The sequence below is a fragment of the Hyla sarda genome, chromosome 6, assembly GCF_029499605.1.
Source record: "Hyla sarda isolate aHylSar1 chromosome 6, aHylSar1.hap1, whole genome shotgun sequence".
Classification (NCBI taxonomy): domain Eukaryota; kingdom Metazoa; phylum Chordata; class Amphibia; order Anura; family Hylidae; genus Hyla; species Hyla sarda.
In genome coordinates this window covers 20,470,534-20,495,980 of record NC_079194.1, presented here as the reverse complement: position 1 = coordinate 20,495,980, position 25,447 = coordinate 20,470,534, and the positions used below count along the sequence as shown (strand labels likewise).

The window sequence follows — 25,447 nt, the reverse complement described above, 5'->3', positions numbered from 1 at the left end:
ATGGCTGGAAACTTGATGCCTGTTACATCAGCCAAAACAGGCAAGCACAAGGCATACACAAGAACCTTTACCTAATTCTCTTATAATAGGCAATTATGCACTATATAGGATAAGAAAAAAAAAAATCCTGAGTGCTTCTTTAACTATAGGGCATATTAAAAAAAAAAGTGTGTTAAAGGGGTATTCCAGGGAAAAACTATTTTTTTTATATCAACTGGCTCCAGAAAGTTAAACAGATTTGTAAATTACTTATATTAAAAAAACTTAATCCTTCCAATAATTATCAGCTGCTGAAGTTGAGTTGTTCTTTTCTGTCTGGCAACAGTGCTCTCTGCTGACACCTCTGCTTGTCTCGGGAACTGCACAGAGTAGAAGAGGTTTGCTATGGGGATTTGCTTCTACTCCGGACAGTTCCCGAGACACGTGTCATCAGAGAGCACTTAGACAGAAAAGAACAACTCAACTTCTAGTACAGCTCATAAGTACTGAAAGGATTAAGATTTTGTAATAGAAGTAAGTGACAAATCTGTTTAACTTTCTGAAGCCAGTAGAGATAAATAAATAAAATAATATAATATTCATATATATATATATATATATATATATATATATATATATATATATATATATATATATATGTGTGTGTAAAGTAAGTGAGGAAAATACTCGTCCCTTTTATTTATATATACACACACACATACATATATATATACACACACACAATTTTTTTTTCCTGGATAACCCCTTTAAAGCCAAGCAACATTACCTAAAGGGGTTGTCCCACCATCAACACTGAAGCACCATGTCATCCAGGGTGCCTCCAGCTGTTGCAAAACTACAACTCCCAGCATGCCCGGACAGCCGAAGGCTGTCCGGGCATGCTGGGGGTTATAGTTTTGCAACAGATCGAGGGGAGTCCAAGTGGTCAGACAACCCAGTCATAAGTGTGGATCAAGGGGATAAAAAAAAAGGTCCACATCTTGAGAAGTGCATCAAAGCGCAACTTTTTTTTTTTACGTTGACAAGAAATAACGCAGAAAAGTAAAAAAAAAAAATTCCGGCAAAGCCTTTGACTTCCGGCAAAACCTTAGCAGAAAGATCGGCTCCGGTTGAGAGCACCTTAAAAAGCGTTACATCCCCTACCCTACGTGGCACAGAAACTCCGTGGGAACGTATATGGTTGGCCGCGTCAGGCTAAGTATGAAGAATGGAATACTCTCTTTTTTATGTCTGGACTTTACTGCTTTTTGACTCACAATATTTTCAATTTTATACACAAACTGTACAGTTTTTTTTTTGCTACATCTTCACAAGGCGACGCTACCGGAGAGAGGCCTCTAGACATCGCTGGGACCAGTATAGAACATGGTAGCATTCAGTGCAGCAGGTTCGTTTTTTAGAGGCACAAGGAAACCGGGAGAGACACTAGTGCACGTGGCTGTACGGAGCGTGTACTGCAGCATCTTATTATGGTAGGAAAAGGCTCATATCTTACGGAAGGGTATATCCAATGGGGCGGAGGGGATCTTTACTTCGCCAAGCAGTCATTAGTGAGTCTTGCTCGTCTCGCCATCTTTTAATGGAAGGAACGCAGAGCTGTATACTCCTATTTGGCCCATTACTGCCAATACTGATACGATACTTCCTGATATCAGCGGATGAGATCTATCCAGGTAACATGCAGGTAACCGTTTCCTCAACTTCAACGTGTTTGATCGCCACCATAGTCGTGCCAAAAGGGTACAGGAGTCAATGTCACCTACTGGAACCGAAGAAACTGGTGTCGGGAGGAAGGGGGGGGGGAGGTCAGTAGAGAAGTGAAGTCTTCCATACAGGTTCATCCATCAGGCACGTGAATAGAAAAAACCTTGTTTATTACTGCGGGATGATGTTTCGGGATAACGTGTTCTCCTTGGGTGTCTTACTGGTGGAAATAACCAAGCACAAGGGGCTCATGTATATCTCCATATCTGGAGGGAAGTCTCTCTGTGGCCATGGACAGAGGCTTTTGTACAGTTCAACGGCAAAAAAAAAAAAAACGCTACCAGATGTGGGATTCGCAGTGTGTCATTTTGATCACGCCAACACCTCCGCCCAGTCGCCGGTAGTTCATGCCGCCGTACAGTCTGTAAAGGGAAAGAGGACGAGAGTTAATATCAATGACGTTAAACTGACAAACGATATTTGAGCTATCACAAGGAAGAGGAAGCCAAACATTTGTGTTAAAGGGGAACTCTGCTATCCAAAGGAAAGGGGATAAGAGATCACGGGGGTCCAGCAGCCGAGCCCCCTCCATTCATGTCTATGGGAGAAGGGTGACTGCTAGTATGTAGCCGTCACGCCACCTCCCATAGACATGAATGGAGGTGGGGTGGCGGCTTTGGTCGCCAGTCATCCGACATGGAGCGGAGTTTGCTCCTGGCACCGGATTACTGATGCGCTGCAGCGGAGATCGTTGCGGGATCCCCGCGATTAGACCCCTGGATAGGATAAGATGTTTTCTGGTGGAGTACCCCTTTAAAGGAAATATCTTTAAAAAAAATGTCCACATTTCCTAGGGGCATGTTGTAAGTAGTTGCCCTAACAATTACACGGCTGGACATTTTTATTTAAAGGGGCTGTTCCAGGAAAATATGTATTCATGCCCTATTCTCAGGTAGGCCATTTATATCAGATCAGTGCGGTCTCACACCAGGAATCCTGCTGATCAGCTGTTTTGGAAGAGCAGGAAGCAGACAGCGCCATACAATGTGTAGTGGCCATGCTGGGTTACTGCAGATCAGCTCCCACTTTAATGTACAGAGCTGAGCTGCAGTAACCCAGCACAACCACCGCACAATGTATGGCGCTGTCTGCTTCTTGTTCTCTATATATGGAGGCACTGATCAGCAGGGTGCCTAGAGTGAGACCCCCTTTCATCTGATATCAATGGCCTATCCTGAGCACAGGTCATCAACAAATGTCACCTGGAAAATCCTATAACACTCTTATGGTTTTAGATATGTCCAACTTTTATGTCAGTACTTGGGTTATCCTTATTAGTTTCCTGCTTAAATGTCTTTAATTGTTGGTTCTCCTCATTATGGCTTCAGTAACCATCATTAGTCGTAAACGTCTCAGACTGGTCATCCGATTACTTTTGTATCCTGGAGGGTCACTGTTTAATATACAGAGGAGAACCCCCCCCCCCACATGAACCAGATATTAGAATAAATATAGTGACACTTACCTCCAGGTATTAGCGTCTGGGTCAAACACTTCTATTGTTTTCAAGTACGTTGTTCCGTCGAACCCTCCTACAGCCATCAGTTGTCCGTTCACCACAGCGAGACCGACCTACGGCAACGACACAAGTGCAGTATGAGTGTGGGGTCTGATGAGTGATGGGTTTGATTGTCATATACAGAAACTGTGCCGCTCCTGTTCACAGGTTACGGCTGGTACTGCAGCTCATCCTCATTCATAAATAAAAGGCTTCACTATGCAGCCAGTATCACCTGTAATAACTTGTCATACAGGCTTGTAGTGCGGGTGATACTGATCAAAATGATACTTACCGTTTCCTGATCCGTGACACGGTTCCGCCATAATGCCTCTCTTTCAGTATATGCAAATGAGGTCCTTGGGGAATGGGGGGGGGGAAGCTACGAACCGACTCCGGGCGCTCTAACGCTCCGCCTGGCTCATCCATATTCATAATCCTCTTAACTGCTCGTGCGGCCCTGTTACTGTACTGCTCATGTGCCGCTTCTTGGGTGCACCCGGCTGAGTTCACACCACGTTTTTGCAATACAGTTCTCGTAGTAGGTTTTTGATTAAAAAGACAGATTCCACGAAACCGGACTAAAAACTGTATCAAAAACACGTACAAATTTTAATCCGTATACTGTTTGACAAATGATGTCCGGTTGCATCAGTTTTTTAAGAAAAAAAAAACGTATAATAAAGTTTCACATGTTTGATTGAAATTTCAAGAAAAAAAACTGTGCAAAGTCAAAAACCGTATGGTGAAAACCGTATGGAACCGTACGCACATCCGATTCTGTTCGGTTCCCATTGACTCCCATGTTAAAAAAATGTATATGTTTCAATACGGTTTTTCACCCGGACCAAGAAACGTGTTAGTCTACGGTTTTGGGTACGGGGGGAAAAAAAAATGGACAAAACCGTATGGGATGCAAAACGGACACAACCAGATGATGGGTTTGACATACGGTTTACAATCTTAAGTCAATGTATACTGCTTTTTTTTTTTTTATACGGTTCCGTACGGTTTTTAACTTGAAAAAAAAAATGGACAAAGCCGTACAAGACGCAAAACGGACACAACCTGATGCATCGTTTGGTATATGGTTTTCAATACTTTTCCGTACGGTTTTCAAACAGAAAACGTACATGGGAAATGTATTGCAAAAACGTGGTGTGAACCCGGCCTGAGATCGGCTCCAGGCAAAGATGGCGTCGGAGTGGCCGGAGCTTGGTTCGTAGCTGTGACCATGCCCCAAGGAACTAATATGCATTTACCAAAAAAAAAGAGGAATTATGGCAGAACGGCGTGAGGGTTCGGGACGCCATTAGTATCATTTTGATCAGTTTCCCCCGCACTACAAGCCTGTATGACCGGTTAGTGTGGGAGATACTGATCACAGATTTCCTTTAAATGGGCACTGTCACTTCTTTACGTTTTGTAGGGATGCGTCAAAAGTTTTGATCCGTCGGGGTCTGACTGCTCATTGAGGAAGTGGGCCACTAAACACATTCTCTACCGGCTCTGTGCCAAGTGACCGAGTACATTGTAAGGTCTATGGCAGTGATTCCCAACCGGTCTGCCTCCAGCTGTTGCAAAACTACAATTCCCAGCATGCCCGGACAGCCTTTGGCTGTCCGGGCATGCTGGGAGTTGTAGTTTTGCAACAGCTGAGGGCACCCTGGTTGGGGGAACACTGGTCTATGGGATTGTCTTGGTCATGAGGGTCACGCTTGGTCTAGGTGTGATCACTCAGACCGCATCCGATCAATACTATTGACATGCAACTATGATACGTAAGGTACCATTTAAAAGGGGTACTCCGGTGGGAAACATATTTTTTTTTAAATCAACTGGTGCCAGAAAGTTAAGCAGATTTGTAAATTCTTTCTATTAAAAAAATCTTTACCCTTCCAGTACTTTTTAGCAGCTGTATGCTACAGAGGAAATTGTTTTCTTTTTGAATTTCTTTTTTGTCTTGTCCACAGTGCTCTCTGCTGACACCTCTGTCTGTGTCAGGAACTGTCCAGAGCAGCATAGGTTTGCTATGGGGATTTTCTCCTGCTCTGGATAGTTCCTGATACGGGCATCAGATGTCAGCAGAGAGAACTGTGGACAAGGCAAAAAAGAAATTCAAAAAAGAAAAGGAATTTCCTCTGTAGCATACAGCTGCTAAAAAGTACTGGAAGGGTAAAGACTTTTTAATAGAAGTAATTTACAAATCTGTTAAACTTTCTGGCACCAGTTGATTTAAAAAAAAAAAAAAAAAAAGTTTTTCACCAGAGTAGCCCTTTAAGATCAGTCATTTTAGTGATCATACAAATATGTCTTGGGATCCGTAGTCATCCTCTTTTACAAAGGATAGGGGATACGTGTCTGATCGCAGGGGGTCTGATCCCCCGCCCGGTGACCCGGCTCTCTGTGTGAATGGAGAGTGTCGACCACCGCACAAGGTTGTGGCCGACACCCCCCCCCCCTCCATGCATCTCTATGGGAGAGCTGAAGATACCCCCCTAAGGGTGCGTTCACACAGGCGTCTTACCTGCAGAATTTCCACAACATATTTACTACGGAAAATCTGCAGCGGATTTTGCTACCATTGACTTCGATGGGTCAGCATAATATCCAAAATAGAGGCAGATTTTCCTTCGGACCCAATGAAGTCAATGGCAGCAAAATATGGTGCAGATGTTCCGCAGCAAATATGCTGCAGAAATTCTGCAGGTAATCTGCCTGTGCGAACGTATCCTTACGCTGTATCGCTGTCTCTCTCATAGAGAAGCATGGAGGGGGTGTGCCGGCCACCGTTTCGTGAAGGGGTAAGCACAGCTTTATTCATGGGGAGAGGCAGGGCGTCATTCAGGAGGTCGGACCCTCACGATCAGACACTTATCCCCTATCCTTAAAATAGGGGATACATTTTACTAAGCCGGAGACTTACATTAAAGGGGTACTCTGGTGGAAAAAAAATTGTATTTTTTTTTTTTTTTTTTTTACAATCAACTGGTGCCAGAAAGTTAAACAGATTTGTAAATTACTTCTATTAAAAAATCTTTATCCATCCAGTATGTTTTAGCAGCTGTATGCTACAGAGGAAATTATTTTCTTTTTTAATTTCTTTTTTGTCTTGTCCACGGTGCTCTCTGCTGACACCTGATGCCCATATCAGGAACTGTCCACAGCAGGAGAAAATCCCCATAGCAAACCTATGCTGCTCTGGACAGTTCCTGACACGGACAGAGATGTCAGCAGAGAGCACTGTGGACAAGACAAAATAAATTCTTAAAGTAAAGAATTTCCTCTGTAGCATACAGCTGCTAAAAAGTACTGGAAGGATAAAGATTGTTTTAATAGAAGTCATTTACAGATCTGTTTAACTTTCTGGCACCAGTTGATTTAAAAAAAAAAAAAAATAATAATAATAATAATAATAATAATAATAAGTTTTCCACCTGAGTACCCCTTTAATGAGAACCATTTTCCTCCAGAACAATATAAAACCCTTGAAATAGATCTAAAGCAGGCGTGCTCCCTTACCCCGCTCCGGCGTGACGTCATGGCGACAACTGGCGACCACTGATTGGTCCTGGGGTTGTACCGTTCGGCGCTGCTCAGCTCCGTGGTGTCATCTCTTCCACCTACTGCATAGATCATGTCCTGGTACACAGCACAGCCCAGATGTTTCCGTCGGGTACCCATGGGTGCTATCGTGTGCCAGCGGTTTTCCTGAGGATTGTACCGCTCAACTGAAAAGAGAGAATAAATAATATTTATGTATGCAAATCTGTGAAAAGAAAAATAATTAAAAAAAATAAAATAAAAAATGAGACAAACTGTTGCATCATCCTTCCAGGACTTATCAGCTGCTGTATGCTCCACAGGAAGTTGTGTAGTTCTTTCCAGTCTGACCACAGTGCTCTCTGCTGACACCTCTGTCCGTGTCAGGAACTGTCCAGAGCAGGAGAGGTTTGCTATGGGGATTTCAGTTCCTGGCACAGACAGAGGTGTCAGTAAAGAGCACTGTGGTCAGACTGAACAGAACTACACAACTTCCTCTGTAGTATACAGAAGCTGATAAGTACTGGAAGGATGATTTTTTTTTTTTATAGAAGTAATTTACTAAATCTGTTTAACTTTCTGGCACCGGTTGATTTGAAAACAATTTCTTTCCATCGGAGTACCCCTTTAACCTCCCTAGCGGTACGATTCCGTCTGGAAATTTGTACCAAAAGCGGTACAATTTTTTGCATTGAAATTCCACATCCCCCCCCCCCGTCACATTCCCCCTCCCTTGTCACATTTCCCCCCCCATATCACATTCCCCCCCTGTCACATTCCCCCCCTTGTTGCATTCTCCCCCCCCCCCTGTCACATTCATCCCCCCTGTCACATTCTCCCCCCTTGTTACACTCTCCCCCCCGTCACATTCATCCCCCCTGTCACATTCTCCCCCCCCCCCCTTGTTACCTTCTCCCCCCTCCATGTTACATTCCACTCCCCCCCTGTCACATCCCCCCTTTGTCACATTCCTCCCCCCTGTCACATCCCCCCCCCTTGTCACATTCTCCCCTCTGTCACATTCCCCCCTATGTCACATTCCCCCCTATGTCACATTCCCCCCCTGTCACATTCCCCCCTATGTCACATTCCCCCCCCCCTTGTCACATTCCCCCCCCCCTTGTTACATTCCCCCCTCTGTCACATTCCCCCCTATGTCACATTCCCCCCCCCCCCCCTCTTGTTACATTCCCCCCCCCTTGTCACATTCCCCCCTGTCACATTCCCCCCCCCCCCCCTCTGTCACATTCCCCCCTCTGTCACCTTCTTGTCCTGCAGCAGGATACACTAGGTTTGCCGGCAGATTTCAAACCTAGTGTATTTGCTGCAGAACAAGTCCTTTCCCCTTCAGCCAATCACAGGCTTTACACCACTGCGGCCTGTGATTGGCTGAAAAGGGAAAGGTCCTGTAAGATGAATAGAGCAGTGAACAGAGCGCACGGAGGGGAACGACATCTTCAGGGACCGGGACTAGGTGAGCAAAAGGTTTTTTTATTTTCTTCCTTCTTACTTTTACACTTAGTTCAGGGTTTTCTACCAGGGGGCCTCCAGCTGTTGTGAAACTACTGCTCCCAGCATGCCCGGACAGCCTTTGGCTGTCCGGGCATGCTGAGAGTTGTAGTTTTGCAACATCTGGAGGCCCCCTGGTTGAGAAACACTGACTTTTAGTATATGTCTTTACCTGCTCTGGCCGGCCCCCGCAACGGGAGCCGACCCGAGCAGATAATCACATATTTTCCCGGGGGCTGCATCACTACATCGCAAAAAGCAAAAATCGCGATTTGATTGCTTTTGCGATATACTGTGCAGCCCGCACAGCAACTCTGCAATTCTACCCCGAGCGTGACTCGGGGTTACCGATTCTAGCAGCGAAAATTAACCCCGAGTCACACTCGGGAATACCGCTAGGCTGGTTAATTACCCATAGTGGGCGGATGCACAAGCATCACAGTGCTTATGTGTGTAATGGCTGTAGAGAGATAATTCTCTTCCCTTGGAATCAATATTCAGTGTTGGAGATCCAGCTTTCCAGCAGGTTATACGAGATCTATTACGTTTTATATCATACGATTGGAACACTTTGGTTCAGGGTTTCCCAACTGGTGTGCCTCCAGCTGTTGAAAAACTACAACTCCCAGCATGCTGGGAGTTGTAGTTTTGCCACAGCTGGAGGCACACTGGTCGGAAACCACTAAACTATATATAGATGGACTATGCTGTGTATGTAGATCTTGTCTCTTGACATGTTTATGATGCAAAGGCAGCCAAAAAACAATTAACTATACAGTTTCATAAACGTTTTATTTTAATAGTTTGGACACGTCCGCACACGGCAATACCACATAGGTTTATGTTATTTTTCTTTACATTATTTTATCTGAAAAATGGCAAGAGTTGGGCGATTTAAACTTTTATAAGGGGAGGGGCTTATTCACATTTATTAATTATTTTTCCCTCCGCTATTTTTTAGTCCCCATAGGGAACTATTACGTATCAATTTTTATTGAAGTCTAAAAGGTCACCGTGATCGGTGATGTCCGGCATTAGACATGGTCACCGTGATCGGTGATGTCGGGCATTAGACATGGTCACCCTGATCGGTGATGTCCGGCATTAGACATGGTCACCGTGATCGGTGATATCCGGCATTAGACATGGTCACCCTGATCAGTGATGTCGGGCATTAGACATGGTCACCCTGATCGGTGATGTCCGGCATTAGACATGGTCACCCTGATCGGTGATGTCCGGCATTAGACATGGTCACCCTGATCGGTGATGTCCGGCATTAGACATGGTCACCCTGATCGGCGATGTCCGGCATTAGACATGGTCACCCTGATCGGTGATGTCCGGCATTAGACATGGTCACCCTGATCGGTGATGTCCGGCATTAGACATAGTCACCCTGATCGGCGATGTCCGGCATTAGACATGGTCACCCTGATCGGCGATGTCCGGCATTAGACATGGTCACCCTGATCAGTGATGTCCGGCATTAGACATGGTCACCCTGATCGGTGATGTCCGGCATTAGACATGGTCACCCTGTTCGGTGATGTCTGGCATTAGACATGGTGACCCTGACCGGCGATATCTGGCATTAGACATGGTCACCCTGTTCGGTGATGTCGGGCATTAGACATGGTCACCCTGATCGGTGATGTCAGGCATTAGACATGGTCACCCTGATCGTTGATGTCAGGCATTAGACATGGTCACCCTGATCGTTGATGTCAGGCATTAGACATGGTCACCCTGATCGTTGATGTCAGGCATTAGACATGGTCACCCTGATCGGTGATGTCAGGCATTAGACATGGGTCCCGGCTGCTGAACGAACTCGGGACCAAACAAGTATAAAGAGCCTCAGCTTTAGAGCATGCTTCATAGACCGGGAGTGGACACAGGGCATACCACAATTTACTCACCGGTATTGAGTGGAGACGTTCCATCTGAGCCCCCCACAGCATACAGAAACCCACCAAGGACCGCCACAGCCACGCCAAGTCTTCGTGTGCTCATGGAGGCAACTCGTGTCCATTTATTTTCCTTCGGGTCATACCTACATGGCAGAGGGCGGCAATTATAAATATACACATACATATATACATATATTATATATTATGTGTGTATGTATGTGTGAATATAAAATTATAAATATATACACACACACAGAGATAGAGATATATATATATATATATATATATATATGCACAACAATGGATTACCGCTCACCACACCTGCAACTGCTCCTTAGTCCGTGCTGCGGACACGCCGGTACCGCCTCCGGCTCACACAATTTGCAACAAGGAAGATAGTCCGGCACAGAACTGTAGTATGCAGTTAAGAACTCAGAACTTTACTTCAGCATAACGCAGTACACAGAAGCCTGACGCGTTTCGCACCGGAGTGCTTAGTCGTACAACTAAGCACTCCGGTGCGAAACGCGTCAGGCTTCTGTGTACTGCGTTATGCTGAAACAAAGTTCTGAGTTCTTAACTGCATACTACAGTTCTGTGCCGGACTATCTTCCTTGTTGCAAAATATTATATATATATATATATATATATATATATATATATATATATATATATATATATATATATATATTCCAAGGAGAGTAGCACAACCTATAAACGTAACTCTGTAGAAGGTGCACGCTGTAAGGGATCCAGGGTTAGTGGTTCCACTCTCCTATAAAAATCCAGAAAGCAGCAGCACACAAAGGATTTTGTGAAAAAAAAGATGCGATTTATTCCATATCCAGTGTACAAAAACGGAGCAACGTTTCCACAGCCTCTCGCTAGAGGCTGCAGAAACATTGCTCCGTTTTTGTACACTGGATATGGAATAAATCACATCTTTTTTTTCACAAAATCCTTTGTGTGCTGCTGCTTTCTGGATTTATATATATCTATATCTATCTATCTCTATACACACACACACACACACACACTATATAAAAAACTAAAACAACATCTGATAAATCTGGTGAACACAAAAACTAAACAAGCCATCATACAGCTATACTGCCTGAATAATACAAAGGTTTTGTCTCTCCGAATGCAGCAAGGTAAATCCAAAAATAGATACACTCCTGAAGGGGTTAAAGAGGTACTCAAGAGGTAAATCAACTAGTGCCAGAAAGTTAAACAGATTTGTAAATTACTTCTATTAAAATAATCTTAATCCTTCCAGTACTTATCAGCTGCTGAATACTAGAAAAGAAAATCTTTTCTTTTTGGAACATAGAGCTCTCTGCTGACACCAGAACTGTCCAGAGTAGGAGAAAATCCCCATAGCAAACATATGCTGCTCTGGACAGTTCCTAAAATGGACAGAGATGTCAGCAGGGAGCACTGTGGTCGTGATGTCACCAGAGAGCTCTGTGTTCCAAAAAGAAAATAATTTCCCCTGTAGTATTCAGCAGCTAATAAGTACTGGAAGGATTTAAATATTTTAATAGAAGTAATTTACAAATCTAAAAAGACAAAAGGGGGTGTATGTGCAGCTCACAATCACAATACACACTGAGGTCAAACTAGGGCATGCAACTATACCCTAATTGCACAAAAAGACAAGCCAATAGAAAAAAAAAAAAAGTTGCCCGGACCTTCTAAGTGAGTAAATGATGGTATGGATAATTGAATGAGAAATATTAAATGAATGATTGTCTGGATCGTGCTTCAATGATAATAGTATAAACAGTTTAATAAAATAGGATAGATAGACTGTAGTTAGTTACTTCTCACAGGGCCCATGTGAGAAGAACATATACAATAAAAACAACCTTTAGGTAATAATGTACATGAAAAATATAAAATGACAATAATACCAAAAATTAAGATAATGTTATGGCATGATAATATCACTGGCATATAGTGAGTGCAGCTGGTGTTTAACCGCTAATATCTACGCACCCACTGCACAATATGTTCAACAATTTATGACAGTTTTCAAATTAATGTTACCGGTCCTTTAGGCAGCAGCCTGGGCAAAAAGCGCTGCTTTCACAGTGTGTAGATGGTGCCGGTACACTGCGCCCTCTGTGCAACGTCCAGATGGTGTTGGTAAAGTCCAGTAAGGTCCTGGTAAGAGCGGAGGCGATTGGCGCTGGCAGGCGCCGGTGATTGCAGATCGCCGGGAGGACATTGGCGCTGGCAGGCGCTAGAGATGGAAAGTCCTCACCGCTGGTTAGATGTAATCAGGGCCATACACTGGATACGAGGAGCTCACCTCGTGTTGTCGGCGTGTGACGTCAGCTGCTGCTGGAGCCGAGTTCGTTGCACTGGAGGTAGTTGGCAATGGTGGACCGGACTGACGTCGGACTGGATGTCCTGAAGGTCTTAGTGGTTTAAAAGCGATGAATCAGCCTTGGTGGATATGCACAATATAGAAAGATATGCCAGTGATCATGCCCAAGTAGACTAGACGCGTTTCAGGGTTATTTAATGTAACCCTTTCCTCAGTAGTCATGACTACTGAGGAAAGGGTTACATTAAATAACCCTGAAACGCGTCTAGTCTACTTGGGCATGATCACTGGCATATCTTTCTATATTGTGCATATCCACCAAGGCTGATTCATCGCTTTTAAACCACTAAGACCATCAGGACATCCAGTCCGACGTCAGTCCGGTCCACCATTGCCAACTACCTCCAGTGCAACGAACTCGGCTCCAGCAGCAGCTGACGTCACACGCCGACAACACGAGGTGAGCTCCTCGTATCCAGTGTATGGCCCTGATTACATCTAACCAGCGGTGAGGACTTTCCATCTCTAGCGCCTGCCAGCGCCAACGTCCTCCCGGCGATCAGCAATCACCGGCGCCTGCCAGCGCCAATCGCCTCCGCTCTTACCAGGACCTTACTGGACTTTACCAACACCATCTGGGACGTTGCACAGAGGGCGCAGTGTACCGGCACCATCTACACACTGTGAAAGCAGCGCTTTCTGCCCAGGCTGCTGCCTAAAGGACCGGTAACATTCATTTGAAAACTGTCATAAATTGTTGAACATATTGTGCAGTGGGTGCGTAGATATTAGCGGTTAAACACCAGCTGCACTCACTATATGCCAGTGATATCATGCCATAACATTATCTTAATTTTTGGTATTACTGTCATTTTATATTTTTCATGTACATTATTACCTAAAGGTTGTTTTTATTGTATATGTTCTTCTCACATGGGCCCTGTGAGAAGTAACTAACTACAGTCTATCTATCCTATTTTATTAAACTGTTTATACTATTATCATTGAAGCACGATCCAGACAATCATTCATTTAATATTTCTCATTTAATTATCCATACCATCATTTACTCACTTAGAAGGTCCAGGCAACTTTTTTTTTTTTTTCTATTAATTTACAAATCTGTTTAACTTTCTGGAGCCAGTTGATTTAAAAAAAATAAAAAAAGTTTTCCACCGGAGTACCCCTTTAACCAAGATAAGCCAAAAAATATTGCTGTTTTCCTCCAGAAACAGTGCCACTCGACCTCAGTTTGTATGTGGTATTGCAATTCAGTTCCATTGAAATGAATGGAGTCAAAAGGTAATACCACACACTGCCTGAAGACAAGAGAGGCACTGTTTTATTTTTTAAAATAGCAATCATGTTGTTTTAATCCTTGATAACTGGTTTAATTCAACTGATAAAGCTCTAGAAAAATAACTACATATCGAAAAAAAAAAAACAACAACACATCTCCGTACCTTTCTACAATGTTGAGACAGGAGACGCCATCCTGACCCCCTACAGCATACAGATACCCGCCCAGGACAGCGACACCAACACTCGTCCTGCAAGTGCTGGTTGGGGCCACGTCGCTGCTCCACTGGTTCGTCTTTGGGTCATATCTAGAAGGAAAAAAAAGAATTAAATAAATAAATAAAATCTCCCCAATGTCTTAAAGGAGAACTCCAGCCACAATTAACTCATCCCCTGTCCGCACCCCCGGAACGGAACCAGTCATCTATCGCCAGACATCACGCGCTCCGTTCATTTCTATGGGAGCGCCAATGATGCCTCAGTGCTGTACTGGGGTCTTTTTGGCGCTCCCATAGAAATTAATGGGGTTTGTGCTGACTGTGGCACGCGCTCCTCACCGAAAGCCGGGTCCCGTTATGGAGATTCTCATCCTGGCGGTCGGACCCGCCACAATCAGCTACTTATCCCCTATCCACGTTAATTGTGGCTGGAGTTCTTCCTTAAATATATTGATAAATCAAGAATAAAATAGAGGTACATTAAAAATTACCTTTCGACACTGTTGAGGTATGAAGATCCATCATGGCCGCCTACAGCATACAGGAGGTCATCTAGGACACTGACCCCGACCCCGCAGCGTCTTTTGCTCATAGAGGCGACCATCCTCCACTCGTTGGTCTGAGGGTCGTAACGTTCTACGCTAGAAATGGCGTCTCCGCTGCACCAGCCTCCCACTGGAAAGACAAGACAGAGTCACATTACACCGGTGCTTTCCAAACAGTGTGTCTCCAGCTGTTGTAAAACTAAAACTCCCATCATGCCCGGACAGCCAACGGCTGTCCGGGCATGATGGGAGTTTTAGTTTTGCAACAGCTGGAGACACACTGTTTGGGAAAACTCTGCCTTACAGTGATTTACTGGACCAACACTGAGGACAACTGGTCTTATGCAGTCCCATGTAAGAGAACGGGACGAGTTGTCTGTACATATGAGCCATGGTGCCTGAGTAAGGATTCAGCACCAAGGTCAGAACCACTATTGATCCAACACTGATTGACTAATGACTAACCATACATAATTGACTAACCATACAAACCACAAGCTGGTACCGATACGTTGTCCCCTATATACACATGGCCATAAATTTTGGCACCCCTGAAATTTTTCTATAAAATGAAGTATTCCTCACAGAAAAGGATTGTGGAAAAATAAGATTGTTTCAAGCATGTGATGCTCCTTTATACTCACCTGGGGCAAGTAACAGGTGTGGGCAATATAAAAATCCCACCTGAAAGCAGATAAAAAAAGAGTCTAAGTCCCCCTAGACCCCACGCGTTCCGTCGCCTGTCAGCAACTTCCTCAGGGGTATGGGGTCTAGGGGGACACCTGCCTGATTATCACTTATCTTGTACCACTGTTCCTGCGCGCTCTCTCTGTGTACTAGATCCTGGGATCAGGTTGTATGTAATATATTGTTAGGGATGCAGCGTTACCATGAATTTTTAGTGCTGTGATATGTATTAGGCCAGTGGTATAGTGTAATTATATCTGTGCAATCGGAGGTGTCCTGGGTGGGGCCTTGAGTGGTCCCAGCCTGTTGTGTGTTGGCCAGTGGGCCTTTTTAGATGTTTTTAATTGCTTATGTCCTTTTCATGTCTAATGATTCAATAAAATTATGTGATTTATTTATTTAGGTGTGCATCAAATTGTGTGTCCTCTTTTTCTTTCTTTTGTTCAAAGGTTACAAGTCCATCTCCAGAGATCTAGATTTGCCATTGTCCACAGTGCGCAACATTATCAAGAAGTTTGCAACCCATGGCACTGTAACTAATCTCCCTGGACGTGGAAGAGAAAACTTGATGAAAGGTGTCAACGCAGGATAGTCCGGATGGTGGATAAGCAGCCCCAAACAAGTTCCAAAGATATTCAAGCTGTCCTGTAGGTTCAGGAAGGCCTACAAAGAAAAGAACACAGTACCTACAGTGAAACATGGTGGAGGTCAATGATGTTTTGGGGTTGCTTTGCTCCCTCTGGCACTGGGTGCCTTGAATGTGTACAAGACATCATGAAATCTGAGGATTACCAATGGATTTTGGGTCACATTGTACAGCCCAAGAAAGCTGGGTTTGCATCCAAGATCTTGGGTCTTCCAGCAGGACAATGACCCCAAACATACATCAAAAAGCACCCAGAAATGGATGACAACAAAGCGCTGGAGAGTTCTGAAGTGGCAGCAATGAGTCCAGATCTAAATCCCATTGATCACCTGTGGAGAGATCTTAAAATTGCTGTTGGAAAAGGCGCCTTCCAAGAAGAGACCTGATGCAGTTTGTAAAGGAAGAGTGGTCCAACATTCCGCCTGAGAGGTGAAAGAAGCTTATGAATGGTTATAGGAAGCGACTGATTTCAGTTATTTTTTACAAAGAGTGTGCAACCAAATACAGTGGGGATCAAAAGTTTGGGTACCCCAGGTAAAAATTTGTATTAATGTGCATAAAGAAGCCAAGGAAAGATTAAAAAATCTCCAAAAGGCATCAAATGACATATTATAAGAATGTCTAATCTGTAAACAAAAGTTAGATTTTATTTCCATCATTTACACTTTCAAAATAACAGAAAACAAAAAAAAAAAAAAAAAAGCAAAAGTTTGGGCACCCTGCACAGTTAATATCTTGTACTGCCCCCTTTGGCAAGCATCACAGCTTGTAAACGCTTTTTGTATCCAGCCAAGAGTCTTTCAATTCTTGTTTGAGGTATCTTTGCCCATTCTTCCTTACAAAAGTCTTCCAGTTCTTTGAGATTTCTGGGCTGTGTCGCGCACTGTTCTTTTAACATCTCTCCATAGATTTTCAATTATGTTGAGGTCAGGAGATTGTCAAAACCTTCAGTTTACTCCTCTTGATGTAATCCCCCCGTGTATTTCGAGGTGTGTTTAGGATCATTATCCATTTGTAGAAACCATCCTCTCTTTAACTTCAGCTTTTTCACAGATGGCATCAAGTTAGCATCTAAAATTTGCTGAAATTTTATTGAATCTATTTTTCCTTCTACTCGTGAGATGTTCCCTGTGCCACTGTCTGCAATACAACCCCAAAGCATGATTGATCCACCCCCATGCTTAACAGTTGGACAGAGGTTCATTTCATTAAATTTTGTTCCCCTTCTTCTCCAAACGTACCTTTGCTCATTCCGGACAAAAAGTTCAATTTTAACCTCATCAGTCCACAGAACTTGTTTCCAAAAAGTCATCAGGCTTGTCTATATGTTCATTTGCAAAGTTCAAATGCTGATTTTTGTGGTGAGGACGTAGAAGAGGTTTTCTTCTGATGACTCTTCCATGAAGACCATATTTGTACAAGTATCTCTTTATAGTGGAATAGTGTCCCACAACTCCAGTGTCTGCCAGATCTTTCTGGAGGGATTGTGCAGTCAAACGTGGGTTTTGAATGGTTTTTCTCACAATCCTGCGAGCTGTTCTGTCTGATATTTTTCTTGGTCTTCCAGATCTTGCTTTAACTTCCACTGTTCCTGATGACTGCCATTTCTTAATTACATTCCGAACAGAGGATATTGACATCTGAAAACGTTTTGCTTTCTTCTTATATCCTTCTCCAGCTTTGTGAGCGTCAACTATTTTCAGTTTCAGATTTCTAGACAACTGCTGATTGTTGGGGCAAGGTCAGATGAGTCTGGGCATTTAAAACCTTTGAGATTGACAACACCGGGTCTTCCCATATGATGATTGAGAACAATCCATGACACTGGCAGGTCTCAGCTTTGCAAAGGGGGCAGTGCATGATATAAATTCTGCCCGGTGCCCAAACTTTTGCAGATGCCATTTTTGGGTTTTCTGTTATTTTTATGCACATTAATACAAATTTTTACCTGGGGTGCCCAAACTTTTGATCCCCACTGTATTAAGTTAAGGTTGCCAGTAATTTTGTCCAGCCCATTTTTGGAGTTTGGTGTGACATAATGTCCAATTTGCTTTTTCCTCCCTATTTTGGTTTAGTTCCAATACACAAAAAAGGAATAAACATGTGTATAGCAAAACGTGTCACTGCAATCCTTTTCTGTGAGAATTTACTGTCAGAAAAAATTTCAGGGGTGCCAACATTTACGGCCATGATTGTAATATAATTTATTTGTAATACGAATAAAAGAATAATGCTTCTGATCAAACTTAAAACTTCCTTCCAATTATATAAAAATAATAAAATTAATTGTATTCTCCATCACATAACAATTCTGTAGTTTTTTTTCTTTCTTAAGAGAGTCATGCTTATCCTCAGTTATACCTCCTGGAAATATACAACTACTGAGTATAAACCATAAGTCTTGTCACAGGGATGTTGAACTCCTATTGCCCGATGCCTGGGACATGCAGTTCCGTGCACTGGGCAGGTAAATTTTTCACGCCCTTAGCCCTGTTTCGGCCAAGCAGGGCCGGACCTGAAAGCCCCCGACAAGCACAGCGGGACTCAGAGGGGTGTATGAAGCGGGCTACGGACTAGTGCCGCTCCATACTCTGCAGCCCCCAGCTGTTTTCAGTAGCTGGGGGCCACCGCTAATAGCCAGCATGCGGCTATCGCCCCGTAGCTATTAGCCCTTTAGATCGGAAGTAAAGGTACATGTGAATGCTCCCTGGTGGGCTAGTATGCAAATGCGCTCACCTGACCAGGGACCATGAATATTCAAATCCAGTGACGGGCCCACCTCCAGCGCGCAATTCAGTGCAGAAAGACACGGACCTTTGGAGGGACCGGGTTCCGGACTGCAGATAGGTATATAAGTCATGGACCCCGCATCAGTCTACTGTTCACCCGCACTATAACCCGGTGTATAGGGTTTAGTGTGGGTGAACGGACGAACATGTTTATTTTATTTAAACATTTTGAAAAGGGGCATGATTCAAACTTTTATTAGGGAAGGGGTTAATTCACATTTATTATTATATTTTTTTTAAACACATTTTTTCTACAGATTGGAACTGCATTGATCAGTGTATGCAAGCATGGCACTGATCAGTGTTATTGGTGCTTCTTTACTACTGCTTGCAGTATAGCAGCCACGATCGGACGGCATGGAGCACGGTAAGGAACCTCCGGTCGTTCTCTCGATTTCACCGTGGTGATCCTAATCAGCATCCCTGGGCTTACCGGCAGTTACTTTCAGGACTTTTAGACACCGCAATAAAAACTTTGATGGCGGAGTCTAAAGCGTTAATGCCGGATGTCACCGCAATCAGTGATGTTCAGTATTAGACACAGGTCCTGGCTATGACACGCTGCCTAGTTTGGTAGAGTCGTGATTCCTAACGTCCGGATATCGGATTAGATATCGGGGACATTTACACAAGTACAAGTACTCAGGCAAATGTCAAGTATTGGGACACCCCCAATCAATACTGAACATGGAATCTGGACGATCTGACCATTTTATCACCCCAACGTACCTGCAAACAGCACCTCGCCGCAGCGGATGGGCTTTCGAGGCCTCGTCCTTGGACCCTGCATCAGCGGACGCTCCTGGGGAAGCAGAAGGTAGTTTTTGGCTTCATCCACCAAGTCCCTGTAAGAGAAGTGAAAGTGAAAAAAAAAGAAATTAAAATGACGGGATTCAACTTTATTCTTCTTTATTACCATGGCCATATGTATATGCACAGTGAAAAGAAAACCGTATATTACATTGGCGCAATGTTTCCCAACCAGGGTGCTTCCAGGCGTTGCAAAACTACAACTCCCAGCATGCCCGGACAGCCCAGAGCGGCATATGTTTGCTATGGGGATTTGCTCCTACTCTGGACAGTTCCTGGCACAGACAGAGGTGTCAGTAGAGAGCACTGTAGTCAGATTGGACAGAACTACACAACTTCCTCTGTAGTATACAGCAGCTGATAAGTACTGGAAGGGTTGCTGTAGCTGTTGCAAAACCTCCACATGTTGAAAAACTACAACTCCCAGCCGTTGGCTGTCCGGGCATGCAGGGCGTTGTAGTTTTGCAACAGCTGGAGGCACCCCTGGTTGGGAAACACTGACAAACTATAAACTACTATATGGTCCAACATGCTGGTAGTTGTAGTTTTGCAACAGCTGGAGGCACCCCTGGTTGGGAAACACTGACCTATACTATAAACTACTATATAGTCCAACATGCTGGGAGTTGTAGTTTTGCAACAGCTAAAGGCACTCCTGGTTGGGAAACACTGACCTAAACTATATACTACTTTATAGTCCAACATGCTGGGAGTTGTAGTTGGGCAACAGCTGGAAGCACCCCTGGTTGGGAAACACTGACCTAAACTATATACTACTATATAGTTCAACATGCTGGGAGTTGTAGTTGGGCAAGAGCTGGAGGCACCCCTGGTTGGGAAACACTGACCTATACTATAAGCTACTATATAGTCCAACATGCTGGGAGTTGTATTTTTGCAACAGCTGGAGGCACCCCTGGTTGGGAAACACTGACCTATACTATAAACTACTATATAGTCCAATATGCTGGGAGTTGTAGTTTTGCAACAGCTGGAGGCACCCCTGGTTGGGAAACACTGACCTATACTATAAGCTACTATATAGTCCAACATGCTGGGAGTTATAGTTTTGCAACAGCTGGAGGAACCTTGCTTGGGAAACACTGTTATACAGACATGTAATCGGAGACTTAGGATGTGAACAGAGAATAAATCATCGTAATTCATTAAGCAAAAAAAATAATATTTATATATGGAGAAATCTTAGTTTTGTTTTCTGCTGCTGGGAGACATGAGGGACAGGTCCCACACAGCAGAGTATAATTCAGTATAATTCTGCACATAATACGTAACCAACCTGCATTCTTCATCGCTTTTTATTAGAGGATCCGACCCCACTGTTCCTACCAAGAATTTCGGACTTAATAAAGGCAACCGGACATGCTGTAAGACCTGCAGGAAAAGGAAACAAGAAAACTCTGAATTACAGAGGAAGTGAGGCATTAAAGTGTAACTCCACAGTTTGCAGCACTTTTCTGAGCAGTTACTAGTGTAAGGATAGTTTTGTTTCACCAAATGCTTTTACATTACAGGGGTAGTCCAGGGAACAAGTGCAGCCCAATCTGAAAAAAAAGAGCTGACACTCAAAAGGCGTCACGTGGACCCTGTTATTTACTCTTGAGATGGAATAAAGATTAATGAAGCTTTTATGGCCCTGGATTGTGGATGCTGGATAGTGTCCAGGACTATGAAGAGGTAGAAGTTATATGTGCAGAGGGAATGAACACTATCGGACTTCTTAGCTATAGTTACTACAGTTATTTTCCTAAATGACTTATTTAAGTTCACACGGTAGTCTGTCCCCATTTTTTTATCCACATTTCGGTTCCGTTCTTCCAGGCTGTAAACGGATTCAAAACTATTTTTAAAAAATCCCATTCATGTCAATGGGATTTTTTTTACAATCCGTTAACATCCTTTGTACCCTTCTGCCCTCATTTCCGATTTTTTGACAGTTTTTTCTTCCGGCAAAAAGACGGAAAAAAAAAACCTGATAAAATAAATGAGTCTTTAATGTCATCTGTTTGCATCTGTTTTTTTAATCTTTTTTTTTTGGTTTATTAACTGAACAATAATGGATCCAAATGGATACAACCGGATAACATCCATTTGCCTCCGTTATTGTCCGTTTATTTTTTAAGTCAGTATTTATTTTTGACAGTGGAAGAACGGGACGGGTCTAGACGGCCGTGTGAACGCAGCCTTAAATGGGCACTGTCATTAAAGGATAACTCCAGGACGTAACAACTTACCCCCTATCCTATGGATAGGGGATAAGTGTTACATCGTGGGGGGGGGGGTCCGACCAATGGGGCCGTCTCCTCCCATAGACTTGCATTGAGGGGACGGGCGTGACATCACACGGGGGTGGAGTCCTGACGTCACGGACTTCCGATCCCGGAGTCGCGACTCAGACCCTCCAGGGGTTTCGGTGAAAAAACAGGTGGGTGCCGCATGCAATAATGCGGGGGTCCCCCGCGATCAGACATCTTATCCCCTATCCTTTGGATAGGGGATAAGATGTCTAGGGTGGGAATACCCCTTTAAAGAAGTACTCCACCGCCCCAGCGTTCGGAACATTTAGTACCGAAAGCTGGGTGCGGGCGTTGTGATATCACTGCCACATACCCTCATGACGTCACGCCACGCCCACTCCCATAGACTTGCATTGAGGGGGCATGACATCACGAGGGGGAGGGGGCGTGACGTCATGACATCACGACCCCCACAGCCCGCACCCAGCATTTGGAACTAAATGTTCCAAAGGCTGGGGCAGTGAAGAGCCCCTTTAAAAAGCATGAGGGGTACATAATCTCAGGGCATCATGCTCCCTGTAGGACTGAGCAGCTATACTGCACACAATACGTCCTCATTAGGTTGTATGTCCCGGTGTATACAGAATGTGCTTTCTACCGTACCTGCGGTAGCTGCGGCCTCCGCTCCTGGATGCTGTACTTCACCCAGGCCATGACCGCGTTGAACACCTGCTCCTCGCTGCGCACATTGAGTTCGTCGCTGGAAATGATGTCGATCAGCTGGTTGGCCGGAAGAAGCATAAACTCCTCACTTTCCATAACCTGGATGGGAAGAGAAAAGAACATTTATATTACTATTAAACCTGGTAGGAGGAGGATTCACAAGTGATCTGGACAGTAAGGGTCTGTTCACACTGAGCAATTCAGAGGAATTTACTCGAGTCATTTCGCTCACTTATTCCTCCCCAATTCATGCAGCAGTGAAAATCAAATTTCTGCTCCTCCGTTCACACTGAGGAATTTCCGCTAGTGTAATTCCGTCACTGAATTCCGTTCCAGATGAAGAATGAACTTGTTCTATCTTCATGCGGATTCTACATCTTTGTCCCATAGAAATCAATGAAATTTTTGCGGAATTTGCGTGGAAATTCAATGCAAAAAAAATAAAAAAAAATAAAAAGGGAAATTGGTGGTTGTCGCCCAGCAGAATAAATAAAAGATTCCTCCCATATTTCCATGCAGAATTCCGCATCAATTCCACGCAAATTCAGCGCAAGGGGGGGGGGGGGGGGGGGGGAACGGAAATTCCACAGCAGAATTTAAGCGAGAATTCCTCGCCAATTCCTCAGTGTGAACATACCCTAACAGGAAAGTATGTAAGTGACCTATTAGGAGGACAGAGCGTTAGGGAAGACGGCAGCCCAATATTACAGCAATAGATGTTACTTTTATGTAGTAATAAGAAAAATTTAAGGGGTACTCTTATGTCTGGTATAAAAACCTTAATTTAATAGTGCTGCAGAAGCATATACCATTACTTACCTGTCTGCCCCAAAAACTTCCCTACCATGTTCTCTCACTACTCTGTTTGAACAGTTGCTCAGTACTACAATTCCCAGAATGCATTGCTCTGCCTCAGCTCTTCATCACCCTCTCTACTCCCTTCATAAAGCACTACTGACATTTCCCTGTTCAGAGCTGCTGCAGAACATGGCTCTGCAGAGAAGACCAACTGCTGTATTCATTCCATGTCTGCTCCTCTGCCTGTGGCATTGTTCAGCACAAGGCCGCATGCAGTATACACATCTCATCCAAGATATATATGTGTGTGTGTGTGTGTGACAGGGAGGTGGTGATGCAGCTGTAGTGAGTGGCTGGTCAGAGGTGACATCACTTAGGGGGAGGGGCTACTGCTCAGGCACAAGATGCAATTTCAGCTTTCACTTTAGTCCGCTTGTAAGACACTTAATTATTGTGCGTTACGTATCCATTTATAAACCACGTCTATGAAATACTGTGTGTGTCCTTTATATCAGTGGTCTCAAACTGTGTCCCCTCCAGACATTGCAAAACTTCAACTCCCAGCATGCCTGGACAGCCGTTGGCTGTCCAGGCATGCTGGGAGTTGAAGTTTTGCAACACTGAAGGGCTGTCCGGGCATGCTGGTAGTTGTAGTTTTGCAACATCTGGAGGTCCGCAGGTTGAAGATCACTGTTGGGTTCAGAATCTTTTTTTTTAGATTTTGCAACTTTAAAATTGGGTGCGTCTTATATGCCGGTGCGTCCTATAGGGCGAAAAATACGGTAAATATATACACACATACACACACACACACTTTTTTTTTTTACACTGAAGTAAACATTTTTTAACAGGAGATTTAAAACACAGGTTAGTGTGAAGCAAATAGAGAAGCTTCGGCTCCTCACACCCCCCCATCAGCTGCTGTGTCCCCGGTGGTAGCCCCTCCTGCAGTCCGTTCTATAATAAGGCCGTGTCCTAGCCGGACCCTCTCCTGATCACAGCTGCTCGGCCCCTCCCCAGGATTCCCGCAGAGAACGTCCGGCATTAAACTACATCCAGTCAGCAACTCCCCAGCCCAGCCAGGCCCTCAGAGATAACACATGGGGCTATAGGGGGGGACTTTAATTTGTTATCAGGGTAAATTCACACGTGGCAGATCTGCATGACACTGCACAGAGCGGCAAAAAGTGCGCAGAATCGTTCCAGATTTGCCCCTTAAAGGGGTTATCCAGGAAAAAACTTTTTTTTATATATCAACTGGTTCCAGAAAGTTAAACAGATTTGTAAATTACTTCTATTAAAAAATCTTAATCCTTTCAGTACTTATGAGCTTCTGAAGTTAAGGTTGTTCTTTTCTGTCTAAGTGCTCTCTGATGACACCTGTCTCGGGAACCGCCCAGTTTAGAAGCAAATCCCCATAGCAAACCTCTTCTAAACTGGGCGGTTCCCGAGACACGTGTCATCAGAGAGGACTTAGACAGAAAAGAACAACCTTAACTTCAGAAGCTCATAAGTACTGAAAGGATTAAGATTTTTTAATAGAAGTAATTTACAAATCTGTTTAACTTTCTGGAGCCAGTTGATATATAAAAAATAGTTTTTTTCCCTGGATAACCCCTTTAATTCAATGAGGCAAGAAGAAGAAATCTGCAACCAATGAAAACCTGGTAGATTACCGGCAGATCACCTTACCACTCAAGCGATCCCATAGTGCAGTGGTCTCCAACCTGCGGACCTCCAGATGTTGCAAAACTACAACTCCCAGCATGCCTGGCCAGCCAAAAGCCGTCACTCCCCCTCCCATAAACTTGCATTGAGGGGGCGGGGCGTAACGTCATGAGGAGACGGGGCTATAACCTCAAGCTCCCGGCGCCAGCTCCAGTGTTTTGGAACAGTTTGTTCCAACCGCTGAGCAGCGGAGTACCCCTTTAAGGACCAGGCCAATTTTATTTTTGCGTTTTAGTTTTTTTCCATATGAGGGCTTGATTATTGTGCAACCAATTGTACTTTTTAGTGTAAAATGATAGGTGTCATTAAAAATGTACGGTGGACCCCAAAATATTTTTTTGGGGTCCACCGTACATTTTTAATGACACCTATCATTTTCTATTCTGT

At 44.1% G+C, this 25,447-nt stretch overlaps 1 protein-coding gene across 2 annotated transcripts in view; it reads right to left on the bottom strand.

Annotated features, from left to right (window-relative positions):
• Nucleotides 1-716: 716 nt before the first annotated feature.
• KLHL20 (kelch like family member 20) overlaps nt 717-25,447 on the bottom strand; it is a 55,708-nt gene continuing 30,977 nt past the window's right edge. The window contains exons 3-11 of one of the 2 annotated variants that reach the window (XM_056523270.1): nt 22,475-22,633; nt 20,854-20,948; nt 19,476-19,591; nt 14,571-14,754; nt 14,026-14,169; nt 10,237-10,370; nt 6,785-6,993; nt 3,230-3,336; nt 717-2,126 (exon numbers count right to left, since the gene is read on the bottom strand). In XM_056523270.1, the coding sequence (XP_056379245.1) occupies nt 2,042-2,126; nt 3,230-3,336; nt 6,785-6,993; nt 10,237-10,370; nt 14,026-14,169; nt 14,571-14,754; nt 19,476-19,591; nt 20,854-20,948; nt 22,475-22,633 (1,233 nt within the window). In that variant the 3' untranslated portion in view covers nt 717-2,041. The remainder of the gene's footprint in view (nt 2,127-3,229; nt 3,337-6,784; nt 6,994-10,236; nt 10,371-14,025; nt 14,170-14,570; nt 14,755-19,475; nt 19,592-20,853; nt 20,949-22,474; nt 22,634-25,447) is intronic. The other variant, XM_056523271.1, reaches the window with a different exon arrangement.